At 34.9% G+C, this 14,075-nt stretch overlaps 1 protein-coding gene across 4 annotated transcripts in view; it reads left to right on the top strand.

Annotated features, from left to right (window-relative positions):
• GRIA1 (glutamate ionotropic receptor AMPA type subunit 1) overlaps positions 1–14,075 on the top strand; it is a 335,673-nt gene that overhangs the window by 204,610 nt on the left and 116,988 nt on the right. For all 4 annotated transcript variants that reach the window (XM_074291865.1, XM_074291862.1, XM_074291864.1 and 1 more), the window contains exons 8-10: positions 2,580–2,684; positions 8,329–8,439; positions 9,223–9,429. In XM_074291865.1, the coding sequence (XP_074147966.1) occupies positions 2,580–2,684; positions 8,329–8,439; positions 9,223–9,429 (423 nt within the window). The remainder of the gene's footprint in view (positions 1–2,579; positions 2,685–8,328; positions 8,440–9,222; positions 9,430–14,075) is intronic.

Consider the following 14,075-nt stretch of genomic DNA (forward strand, 5'->3'; position numbering starts at 1 on the left):
GTAGTTGTATGGATTTGATGTTACCGGGTTGCATTCTTTGTCTGTGGGTGTTGCTTTGTGTTACATGCATCCCTGAAGAAGTCTTACATATTTACCTATGATGTAAGTAACCTTGAGGTCTTAAACACAGAGAGCACAAGAGAGTTTCTTTGCAGTATAAATTTGTCAGAATGTGAATAAAAGCTGTGGGTTGGAAAGTATTCTTTCTCCCCTTGGATATATCTAAAGTCTCAGGACACTTATATAGTTCTTAATTTTCTTCCCATAGTCAATGGTCCTATCTTTCAACATACAAAAGACTCAATTCTTTAAATGTAGATTTTTCTTTTTCATCTTCCAAAATGCAGTCATGGGTGATTTTTTTTTGCAGCTCTAAGGCTGGAGAGGAGCAACAAACAAGAAGATTCTAGTTCATTTGATCTGTATAGCAGTCACGTAAAGTAGGTAGATGAGAAGTCATGATGTTCATTTTAAGATGCAGAAGCTGAGGTTTAGGGATACTATAGGCCCAGGTTCACAAAATGAATCAGTGGCAGTCAGGACTTACTACCCAGGTCTTCAATGTTCTTTCCATTATATCATACCACCTTAATAACTTAGCATGAAGAAAATATGATCACTTGCCCTAAGATAGATCCTGGGATGTCTATGAGAAAATTATCTTCATTATCCTCCTCCTCAGCACCAGCCTCAACCCTCTACCCTTCCCTCAGTTTTACCATCATGCATTTTCTGGGAGCACACATATTGTTGACAGCCAAAGTGTGTTACAAATGGTCCTCCAGACAGCAAACATCCCATCTAGCCAATATAAAAGAATTATATTCACTTCTTCCTTAGACAGGCCCCATGCTGGCTCCTGGCACCTCAAACAGGAAGCCCAAGGTGAAATCTTCATTTTTCATTCCTAGAATTGGCAGTCCTAGAGAGGTGGGGGAAACATCATGCTTGGCCTGAGAAAGATGGAGTCAAGGAGAAATCCCTGCTCCACATCCATCTGATCTATCAAAGGGAGAGACCTAGAAGGCCCTGGACCTGACGGATGTAATGTAGACTGTACAATTCAAGAAAATGGAATGCAATTTTGTACCGCTGCTAAATTGTAGCTTTACTGAAAATGCCATAAACTTATTTATCAGAAATTCTCTCCTATTCTAGTTAGTCAAACAACAAGCAAGATTTTTTTTTATCTCTGAAAGGCAATTTGGTGTATTGGGGGTAAAAATTTACCTTCTGATAGCAGAAAACCCAAGTCCAGGCTCTAACATTTATTATCTTTCAAGTAAAGGACAAATCCCTTTACCTCTATTAATCTATTTCCTCATCTATTAGAGGAGATGGTTTGATTTGATTTAATCCAACAAATGTTTATTAAACTCTTTTGTGAGCAGAATATTGTGTCCAGTGCAATGAGAAATGCAGCATGTAGATAAATTGAGTGGTCCTTGCCTTCATAGAACTTTGGTTTAAGAATCAAAAGGTCATTAGTGATTGGAGTAAGGGAGGATAGGGTTTCTTGAAGGACAAGGTAAGAGAATAGGTAGAAATTCAATGTGCAGACTGGAAGAGAGCATTCCAGAAGAATAAATAGTGAAAACAAAATCACAAAAGTGGGAAACACAATAGCTCCAGTTGATATAACTAGTCTAGTTTGGCTGGTGCCTAGAGAGAATAATATGAGATAAGGCCAAAAAAGTGGAGTGGTTAGAATACCAGTCTGTTTTTGAACTTTATTCAGTAAGCAACAGGCATGAGGTATGAAGCAAACTGATCAAATCTATTCTTGAAGATGATTGTTCTGGTAACTTCTGTGATGGACTGGAATGAGAAAAGCCTAGAAATGAGAAGAGCTATTTGAAGATTGTTGCCCTAATTTCACCCAGAGATACTAAAGACCTTCTGCTTTTTAGAGTAATGGCAATGGAAAAAAATTGAGGAAAAACAGGTTTGATAGCTTTTATGATGATATATCCAAAAGATATGGCAATTAATTGAATTTAGGGAGAAGGTAGGATAATTTTAAGTCTTCAAATATAAGAGCTGAACAAGTGCTGATTTCACTGACATAAAGAAAATCCTAAGGAAGAAAAGGTTTTTAGGAAAAGATAATAAACTCAATTTGTTATGTGTTGAGCTTGTGCTACCAGTCAAACATCCAGGCAGATTTTTCCTATGAGGCATTTGAGATGCTAGTGTGGAACTTCTTATAAACGTCAGGGCTAGAAATTAGTTTTTGTAGTAATCTGCATTGAAATGACAGAGCACTTTGTCCCTGAATAATATATGTTGCTGAGGGTCTATAATGATGTATTAGGCTGAAAATCAGGATATTACCATAAATTCAGTATTATTTCATTGGGCAAGTCAATTTTGAACCAATTTCACTGTCAACAAAGGGGGGAGGAGGACAAGAACGGGACTGTGTTAAATGTTTTCCAAATACTCTTTTAGTTCTGATACTATATTCTAAAGTGCTAGTTCTAAAATTCTCTATTGTTCTAAGATCACCTCTAGTCTTGAGAAATGCTATGGTTCTGAATGAGTGGTTCATGGAAACTGAGACACAATCTCTTCCTCAGGTACGGTTTGAAGGTTTGACTGGAAATGTACAATTTAATGAGAAAGGGCGACGGACCAACTATACCCTTCATGTGATAGAAATGAAACATGATGGCATTCGGAAGGTAAGGAACATTATGTTTTTGGTTTCCAAAGGAGAGAACTGGGCTTCTAGCCACAGACTGTTGACATCTCTTCCTCTTTCTTATTGTGATTCTGGAAGGCAATACAATGTAATGAAAGTAGCTCAGGACTAGAAGTTAGGAACCTGAGTTCCATGCCCTGACTTGACCACTTCCTATCTGAGAAACTTTGGGCAAGATGTATTTAATCTCAATTTTGCCATCTATAAAATGGGATAGTTGTGAAGATCAAATTGTCTGAAAGTTTTCTTCAGGTAATAAAATGGTATACATCAATAAAAATAATATTGTTGGGTGATTATAGTATTGTCCAATTCAAGTGGATTATTTTCCCAGAAATTTAAATGTCTTCCCATACAGAGGAAAAAGATGTACTTGATTGTTATTCACATATTTCTATGTAAAACTCTTTTACAACCCCTCAGTGTTACCATGATATTTTTGCTGTTGTTATCATTACCAATGTATCTAAATTCTTGTATGAGGCACCATGAGAACAAACTTTTGATACCTTAAAAGATCTAAGATATTGTAGATGTGATTGCCTCTCTACTAATGCTGTTTATAGTCCTTAATCCTATGTATTTTTGTTGCTATGGAAAAAGGAAAAAAAAGAAAAAATTCATTCTTAAGTTAGAAGGGCCCTTTAAAGTTATGCAGTCCAACCTACACCATACTTTACAAATAGTTGTCCAATGAAGAGAAACTATTACCTTTAAATGTAGCCCACCCCATATTTAGAAAGCTTTTATTACTTTTGAAATATTTTCAATTATTAAGTATTTGTTTTTTCTTCCTCTTCCCTCACCCTCCAAGTTGGAAAAAAAAGTAGAAAAAAATAATTTTAACAAATACACATCATCAGGCAAATTAAACTTTTCTTTGGCCATGTCCAAAAATGTTTTTCTCATTCTTCATCTTGATAGCTCTAAGTGTAAAGTTATTTTTGTTTGTTTTTCTCTTGCATTAGAACTATGCATAACATTTTTGTCCATTGCTATAAATGCTGTCCTTTAGATTCAAGGATAACAAATGTTATCCTTGAATTCCTTCTCCAAGGCAGCCTTTCATATGCCTAAAGACGGGTACCATATCCACCTAAGTCTTGTCTTCTTCAGAACAAACATCTCCCATTGGCATGCTCTAGCAAATGGCTTTTCCTCATTCATTTGCCCTCTGTTGGGTGATCTTAATTTTATTAATATTCTTTCTATAATGTGATAATCAGAATTGCACATGCTACTTCAGATGTGATTTCACCAATGCATAGCATAGTGGGACTATTATCTCCCAATTGTACCTCATTTTGACTCTATTTTGTACTCCCAATTGTCTTCCACTTTGTGGGAGACATTCCAGTTTTCTTTCCTCTTATTCACCAACTTCCTCTTCAATCCTGTGACACTGACTACATTTTGTTCCTTAGATAAGATCCAACTTTGTCTTCAGATTCCAAACATTTGTACTGGCTACCCTCCATGCTTGGAGCATTCTCCTTTATCTCCACCTCCTGGCTTCCTTCAAATACTGGCTATAATCTCATTGTCTACAAGAAGCCTTTCCTAATCTCCCTCAATGCTAGTGTCCTCCTTCTACTGATTAATCCCAGTGTATCCTATGTGTAGGCTTGCTTCTATTTAATTGTTTTCATATAGTCTCACTCATTGAGTTCCTAGTGAACAGGAACTGGTTTTTGCCCTTTAATCCCTAGGGCTTACCTCACTTCCTATCACATAGTTGGTACTTAATAAATGTTTATTGACTGATTATCAGTACAACTTAAAATCATATTAGTTTTGGTTTCCATAATATCCTATTGACTCTAATTGAGCTTGAGGTCTATAAAAACAGCAATTTTTTTTTTCAAATAAGCCTCTGTTTAGCCATCTCTCCCTCCCTCTCCATCTTATACTTGTAAGATTCATTTTTGGACAAAGCCAAAATTTGTGCATTTATTCTTATTAAATTTGGCCCATTCTTCTAACATGTCAGAATCTCTGGATTTTGATTCTGGCATCTAGCACATGAGCTCTCCCTCCTAGCTTTATGTCATTTACAAATTTGATGTGTGTCATTTTTAATTATATTTCAAAAGTTTAATATTGGAAGAAACTCTTGAGGTCATATAGTCCAAAACCTTCATTTTAAAAATGAGGAAACTAGAACTCAGAGATTGTGATGACCAAATTCACAGAAAGTATTTAATAATAGCAGTATCTGGACCCCAATCCTCTAATTACAAATCCAAAACTCTTTGTATGGTACTATGCTGCCACATCACTTAGATATACAGATTATTTGTGAAAATATTAAATATCAGAAATTCCTAGAGCTCTTCACTAGAAACTTTTTAAATTGGTATTAGCTCCTCAATAGTTATACTTTACATCCAGTCATTCAGCCAGTTCTGAATACATCCAACTATATCATCATTGAGCTCATATCTCTCCATTTTGTCCACAAATGGCATGACAAACCAATTAAGTAACTATCTCAGAAAAGAAAATAATCTGTTCTTAGGAAAGAATTCCATCCACATCTAGAGAGAGCAGTATGGAAGTGTTCATTAATCATTGATTTTAGAATTTTGTCTGGAATCAAAGTCAAAATTCACTAGTCTATACTACAAAGTACAATTTTCTCACATTTTCTATAAATCTGAACAATGTTTGTTCACCTCCCATCATTTGGCATCTTTTCTATTTTCAATAATCTTTTGAAAATCAGTAGCAATGGCATGACAATTACATTTTTTTCATTGCCCCACAATATAGTTTTAGAAGTCCAGTGACTTGTATTCCTAAAGACCAGGTGCTCATTTTCTCTTCAACTTCCCATTAGCTATGTCTATTCTTTGTGATATGAAAATTATGCTTCTTTTTAGAAAAAAATAGAAGCAGAGAAAGGATTTAGTAGTGCTATCTTCTATTTGTAATGGTTTAGTTGCATGGTGGATAGAGTGCTGACCCTGTAGTAAGGAAGTAGAAGGGGTCATCTTCCTGAGTTCAAATCTGGCCTCAAACATTTATTAATTGTGTGACTTTATACCAGTCACTTAACCCTGTTGCCTCAGTTTTCCCACCTGAAAATGACCTGGAGAAGGAAATGGCAAAAAACTCCAGTATTTTTTTACCAAAAAACAAAGAAACAAATGGGATCCCAGCACTGAGCATATAATCTCTCTCACACAGCAGTCTTACCCCTTCTTGGGGCTACTTTTTTCCAATATAGATTTTTTAAATTCCTTATTTTTGTCTTTAGTATCCCTTGTCAGCTTCAGTTCATTTTGAACTTTAGAGTGACTAATACTGTCATTACCAGACTATAGCATATTTTTAAAAAACTTACTCTCAAAGTACCTGTTCTTTTTTTTGTCTTCTGTACATTCTTCTTTCATCTTAAACAAAGAGCTTCCTGTGTATCCATACTCATCTCTTAAAACAGCTCTTTTTCTCTTTATCATAATTTTTCTTTTTATTTCCTCATATTTTCATTTTGAGATATGTCAAATATAAGCATAAAAATTTAATGCATGATTTCCCTTTTGTTATCTCCATAACTTACAACACAATAGTATTCTTCTTCCCTAATTATATTTATTTTCATTTTCTTTATATATTTTCTACTTATTCTCATATATGTAATGGTTATCTTCCCTTGTTAGAATGTAAACTTCTTGAGAAGGATTGTTTCACTCTTTGTATTTGTTTCCCTAGTACCTCACACAATGCCTAGCACATAGTAGGCGCTTAATTAAAGGTTTGTTGATCAAGGGAATGATTCTTCTTTATTCTTTCTTTTAACCTTCTGAAATCTCTTTTCCTCAAATATATGTTCCATGTCACTTGAAATATATTCTTTCCAAATCTGATATATCACCCACTGGCCCACTTTTCTGATTTTGATCCTCTCTTGTACTTAGCTGGTCCAGTTTTCATTTGTCAGACTCACCAATCCCATGTTGGACGTATTTCCATCTTGGTAAAATGGGAAGTTTAGCCCTCTAGAAGCCAGGGATGTCTGTAAGATATATTGAGCCATAAAAGTAGTGCTTTAATAGAAGATATAAGGGAATAACCAAAAATAACAATAATTCACATTCCTTTTGGAATTAAGCACAATTCAAAAATCAAATAGCCTAGAACATGATAAGTAGCTAATGTTTATTAAATAACTGACTTAGATTATTGCAAAAGTTTCCTAATCACTTTCTTTGAATTCATTCCCTTCCCCTTTCAGTCTATTTTGTTCTTTTCCCCACAGCTATAATTTTAATTTGAGAATATCAGTCTCCTATTTCAAAACCTTCAGCAACTTTCTTTTGTTGTCAGAATAAAATTCCAGATTCTGAAGACTGGCATTCAAGACTTGCCATGATCTTTCCATGATCAGCAAAGTATTGGAGAGGATGTGATCATCCTTTGTCATTATAGGAAGAGTTGTTACAGAGAAAAAGAATGAGATTTGTTTTGCTTAATCTCAAAAGGCAGAACTAGGAATAAAATGTGAAAGTTAGAGGATGTTGGATAGCAGCTTTTTGTATGAAAGAACTTTCTAACAATTTATATCTAATCCAATTCCCTCATTTGACAGAAAAGGAAACTAAAATTAAGAGCTACTAAATGACATCTCTATAATTATTCATGGAGCTAGGATGCATTCAGGACATTAACCCAGGTCTCCAGATTTTGATTCCATTGTTCATTGTACTATCTGTCTTGAAATTTATGAGAGATAATGAGCTTTCCATTACTGGGATCATTCAAATAAAGTTGGGGTAATCACTTGGGTACATTTGATAGGGTACTTATGATTCGGCTAGACATTGGACTATATGACTGCAAGTCCCCTCCAAATCCTGAACTCAATCTTTCTTAAATGTCAAACAGAGGGCTACCTTTCAGTAACCTTCAGAATAGGAAGCACTTAAGAAAACTGCAGAGACTCAAGCTGGCCTTGTCTATGAATGATGTTTCCTGGGAACTAATCCAAATCTGAGGTCATTTTTGTCCTCCTGAGGCAAGGGGCCAGAAAGAATGTTTCTTGTTTTCACTAAATGCCAGAGTCAGTGGTCCCAAGGAGATAAGTCAAGCCACCCATTCTCTGGCATCCCAGAGGAGTCATTAGGTAACCATGGAATCTTGAGGGTTATAGATGCTGAATGGTGAATCTGTCAAAATTCCACCAAGATAGAGCTTCTATAAGAAATAGATTCTGTGTCAGTCATCTGAGGGTCTAATTATGGAGAGGCTTAACTCCAGAAATGTTGGCTATCCTAAGTTGCAGAGATTGTGTTTCAAGTAACATTATAACCTTAAGGAAGTCATTTCTATTTCCTCAAATGGAAAATAGGAAAACTGTTGTTTCTACCTACACAACATAGTTGTCAGGAAAGTACTTTGAATGTACATACATACATATATGTATATATGCAATATATGTGTGTTATTATCATCTTCATCATCATAATCATTTTCCAGATGAAAAAAACAATTCCTTTCCTACCCACTTCATAGACTGATTTTGAGGTACTGTCTACTAAAATGCTTTATAAAGTGTAAAGTGTTTTGTGGAAAAATATTGTGAAATATTCTCATTGTATTCTTTACTTTCTCCTCATTAACAGATTGGTTACTGGAATGAAGATGACAAGTTTGTCCCTGCAGCCACTGATGCCCAGGCTGGTGGTGATAACTCTAGTGTCCAGAACAGAACATATATTGTCACAACCATCCTAGTGAGTACCAAGGTTTAGAGTAGTCTATCAGTAAGCATTTATTGAGTACTACTACTTGCTATACACTGTCCTAAGTAAATGCAGAGAAAGGCAAAAGGCAAAATTAAAAGTGTACTCTCAAGGAACTCACAATCTAGTGGGGGACCTAGCATGCAAACAATTAGGTACAAATAGTATATACACAGGATACATTGAAGATAATCAACATAGGAAATTCAATAGCTTTTAAGGAGATCGGGAAATATTTATTGTAGAAATTGAGGTGAGATTTGAAAGAAGTATCAAGTCTGACTGTGGCTTAAGTCTGGATAGGAGTCAAATTTAAGTGTAATAGAAAAAAACACAGGACTTTCAGGCAGATCTGAGAGTCATTTAGCAGCTCAGCAACTAGATATGTGACCTTTGACAAATTGCTTGGAAGTTCATAGGATTTGAAGCTAGAAGTGATTTCAGAGATTGCCTGGTTGAAGACTATCACTTCATAAATGAGAAAACTAAGACTTGAAGAAATGAAATGACAACCCATATTATACAGGTGGTAAACAGCAGAGCCAAGACTCCTGCCTAGAGCATCTCACATCAAATATGGTTTTCTTTGTTTTATACCACTTGGTCCCATCAGGATCTCAGTTTCTATATATGTAAAATAGGAATATTAATGACTGCCTATCTCACAGGATCATTACAAAAGCAAATGAGAGAAAGAACAGGAAATTACTCCATAAATAATAAAATATGTATTGTTTAACTGTAAAATGTTTCTCTTTTTCTCCCCTTTTCCAGGAAGACCCTTATGTGATGCTAAAAAAGAATGCCAATCAGTTTGAGGGCAATGACCGCTATGAGGGTTATTGTGTGGAGCTAGCAGCTGAGATTGCCAAACATGTAGGTTACTCTTATCGGCTGGAGATAGTCAGCGATGGAAAATATGGAGCCCGAGACCCTGACACAAAAGCTTGGAATGGCATGGTGGGGGAACTGGTCTATGGGGTAAGTTCACCGGAGTTGAATGAATTTGAAGTCAAGGATTTGGACAAAGTAGCTGGTACCTTCTCAAAATTATGGGTCCCTATACTAGTATCTATTGGTAGGAGATTTATGACCCAACTTCTCATCTTGTATCACCACTCACCATATTCACAAAGACCTTAAAGCAGAATGGTATTGTGGAAAAGAATATTGGCTGTAGGCCCAAAAGACCTGACTCACATCTCACTCTTGATACTCCATAGCTGTGTGAACTTAAGTAAGTCAAATAATTTCTGTGGGCCTCAATTTTCTCATTTGTAAAATGAGGACATTGAAATAAATGACTTCTGAGATCCCATCCAGTTCTAGAGCCAAAAACATCTAAGGGCTAAGATCATAATAGCAGAAGAATTAGAGTTAATACAGAAGGCTGAGTCTAAAAATATCACTTTTTAAAAATTGCTTTTTCACCATTCATTTTTGCAAAACCTTGTGTTCCAGATTTTTCTCCCTCCCTCCTTTCTACCGCCTCCCAAGCAATTCAGTATAGGTTAAATATGTACAATTCTTCTAAAGGCATTTCCATAATCATCATGCTGTACAAGAAAAATCAAATAAAAAGTTAAAAGAGAAAAAAAACAAGCAAACAACAAAAAAAGTGAAAATACTATACTTTGATCCACATTCTGCCTTCATAGTTTTCTCTCTGTATGTAGATGGCATTTTCTATTCCAAGTCTATTGAAATTGCTTTGAATCACCTCATGTTTGAAAAGAGCCAAGTCCATTACAGTTGATCATCACATGTAATCAATAACATCACTTTTTACCCAGGCAAATCCATTTTTGCTACTTAGCCTCAGTTTCCTCATCTGTAAAATGAGGGTAATAATCCCTTAATTGCTTCCTACACAGAATTGTCATGAGAATCAAGGAAAATAATAGGCATAAAACTTTTATGATCACAAGATACCATTTACATACAATATGATCATTATTTATAGACATTCCTAGAGTAAGGTAAGTCAAGAGTATTAGACTTATAATCCAATGGTACAATGTCTATTAGCACTGTAACTCTCAAAGTACCCTGTGTACATTAATAGTTCCTAATAGTCCAAGTCTAAAGTTGGTTAAGTAGAGAAAGCACCGCATTTGAATTGACTGATGAAGGTTCAAATTTCCACTCTGTTACTTTCTTCTTGAAACTATTTACCTTCTCTGGACCTATTTGCTCACCATTAAAATTATAGGAAAGAAGGTTGGATGATATTATTTCTATGGTTTCTCCAGTTCCATTTGTCCTGTGTTCCAAGTTTCCCTCTAACTATAATATTTTATAATTTGTGTTAGTAAAACTCACAGGATTACTGTGAAGCATATGTTAGGGAAAAAAATAGTTACTCCATTCACTTCTGGCTCCTGAAAGGCATTTAGCAAAAATGACCTGCTTTAAAAGAGATAAGCTAATGTGTTCTTTCAATTGAAGCATCATTTTAATTATCTAGGTAGAGGCTACTTCCCTAAAATGAGATATCTTTGAAAGTTAAAGAATCTGTAGGCATACACTGGATCATTCTACATTAAAATGAGTCAAAAGTTTAAATGAGTGAAAATTGTAATTCACAGTTATATTGCAAATTGAGATTTTCAAAGCATTTTACTCACAACCCCAGGGGGTAGATAATGCAACTATTGTTATCCCTACTCTACAGATGAGGAAACAGGCACAGAGATAAGTGAATTAACTTGTTCATGGTCACAACAGCTATTCTTTCTATCAGACTTCAAAATTATTAGTATTCCCACTCTGAAAGAAGTTTCATTTCTTTTTCATGCTATTCTTCCATTCACAAATGATGATTCACTACAGTCATCAATTTGATCTTTCTTAGAAGGGAATATGAGAAGTAAACGGAGAATAACCTAAGGTGATTGGGAGGGATGGATTTTGTAAAACCTTAAAATGTGAACTTCTATGTGAACTACTTTTGCCTGAATTTTATACAAGTCAAATTTGAAGAAAAGGTGGGAGAAATTCAGTCTTTTCTTAAACCAATATAGTAATTTTAACAAAGGAGCAGACTTCCAATTGTATTGAATAAATATATTTCTCAGGCAATGGGTAGCAGTCAGATGAAACATAGCAAGGCGCTCCACTACCTCCAGCATCTGTCAGAATTAAGCCTCACATCTGGACCATTGTTTTGGTGTGCTGGTGCAACAGAATGAAGCTGTCAGCATGAAATAGAGACACATGATTAAGGCTCTTGATTTGAAAGCTAGTATCATCACATTTAGTTACAGACATCCCTTTGGATTTTTGAACCAGCAGAATTATGGAATACCCTATGATGAAATACCTTATAGCAGCAGCTTATTACCTTTTTTGTGCAATAAACCTTCTTTGGCAATTTAGTGAAGCCTATGACCCCTTCCTAGATTATTTTAAATGGACAAAATAAAATACATAGGATTAACAAAGGAAAAATTTTAATTAATACACAATTATCAATTTTTTTTCAATTCACCACAGACCCAAGATTAAAAACCTCTGCCCTTTGGGAATACGTTTTGAGTGGCTAGATTCTGAATTTTAAAAGAATTAAATTCTACTTTCTGAACAGCACCTCTATTTCCATCAAAGAGAAAAGGGTGAGAGTTGAAGTTTAGAGATCTGCAAACCATCAAAATGGTACAATTATCCTTACAAGATTGTGAATTTTCCATCATTGGAGGCCTTCAAATAGAGAATGGATGGCCATTTCTCCAGGGATATTGTAGAAAATATTTTATTTAGTTATAGATTTGACTAAATAATCTCTAAGTTCCTTTTCAGTTTTAGGATTCTAAGACTTCATTGCCTGGACCATTATCATCTTCTCCCCAAGAAACATAGCATTATATGTAGTATTTCCTTAGATGAGTTAAAAAAAACTGAATCTCAGACTCTAGCTCCAGTATATTGCCTCTGATAATCAGAGTTTGCTTATATCCTCACAGAATACAGGAAGGAAAGGAATGGTACCTGCACAGACTCCTCTAAAGTGATTGCTGGCACATGTCCTGTGGAAATTTTAAAATATTGGAAGCTCAGTTTACCTAGTTTATTCCTCTTAAATGGGCCTTCATCTTACTTGAACTATTTTTTCATATAAGTTTTCTTGACCTACAAAGAGCTTTTTCTGCTTTCCTTTAAGAAAAAAGACATCTTTTCCCAAATAATTCATCACAATAATTCATCACAAAAGAGATCCCAGGATGTTTTCTTCTACGTATCTCTCTTTCCAAACATGAGACCTTTCCAGGCCATTCCAAATGGAAAAGAAGGGAGCTGAGATATTTCTCTGGGTTTCTGGATAATCAATCAGGGAGTGCCTAGTCCTGAATCATATCCATATTAAGCTTGCCTACTTTTTAATAGCAGTTTTAATTTAATAATAAGTGCTTTCTAATTCACAAAACACTTTTCTCCCAATGATTAGCTGAAGTAGGTAATGTGATCATTTTCCTTTATATTTTGTAAATCTAGTACAAATATTCTGATCCTCATTTTAAAAGGGCAGAAACTGAGGCTCAAGGAAGTAATATGACTTGCTTAAGGTTATATAAATCATGGATGAAGGAATTATAATTCAATTCAACACTTGTTTCACTGTCGTGAGTTGTACAGGGAAAGGGTATTGCCACCAATGATGAGTCAGGAATAGAAAATTCTCAATATATTCACTTTAGCCAATCCTTTGTGACATCTCATTTCTGCAATCTGGCCTTCATTACTTTGCCAGTTAAATTTCATACAGCTTCCCTTTAAAAATGCTGCATTGCAGCCAAACTGGATTACTAACCATTCTCAGAACTTGGTCCTCCATCTTCCACCTCCATCTTCCACACAGATTGTTCCACATGCCTAGGGTGCATTCCCTCTTCATCTATAACTTTTAGAAATATTGTCTTTTTGTTTAACATACCTTATTGTCTTTTTTCAAGGTTTTACTCAAATATCATCTTCTTTACTCCCCCATCACTACTCCTTTTGGTTATTGATAGTCATCTCGCCTTCCTCAGTTTTTCTTAGAGTATACTTTTTGGATTATTTATACTCCTATCCTGACCAAAAAATAGCCTTCTTGAGGGCAGGAATTGCCTCAGTTTCTGCCCTTTTACTTTGTGTTTACGATAGTGACTTATACATAAAATTGGTTTAATCAATGTTTGTTGCATTGGATCTCCTCAGAATGGTAAAAACAGTAAAAGAAAACATGAGACTAAAAAGAGACTTATGAAAATATGTTATGTATCTATAATTTGTGCCAAACTTAGTTTTTTTATCATTCAAGTAAAACTAGGTTTCATGGAAAGATTTATCTAGGAATCAAAAGAATAGTGTTCTAAGAGATTCTTCCACTGGTTTCTTGTTGATGTTGATAGGTTATATTTTTTCTCTGAGTCCATTTTCCTCATCAATAAAATTAGCTTCTGTTATCTGACCTCTAAGGTCCTTTCTAGGCATTCTATATTTTTGTGTATCAAAATTAAGTAGGTATTTATTTTGTTTTTCTAAGTTTTATTAGAAATTCTTATATTGTATTTCAACTTTATTTACATATCGTCACCTCTCCCCTACTCTGTGAATAATTGTTACTAAGAATAAAGAAAAAAGAAGCC

This window comes from Sminthopsis crassicaudata, chromosome 2 (assembly GCF_048593235.1).
Source record: "Sminthopsis crassicaudata isolate SCR6 chromosome 2, ASM4859323v1, whole genome shotgun sequence".
In the NCBI taxonomy this organism is placed as follows: Eukaryota; Metazoa; Chordata; class Mammalia; order Dasyuromorphia; family Dasyuridae; genus Sminthopsis; species Sminthopsis crassicaudata.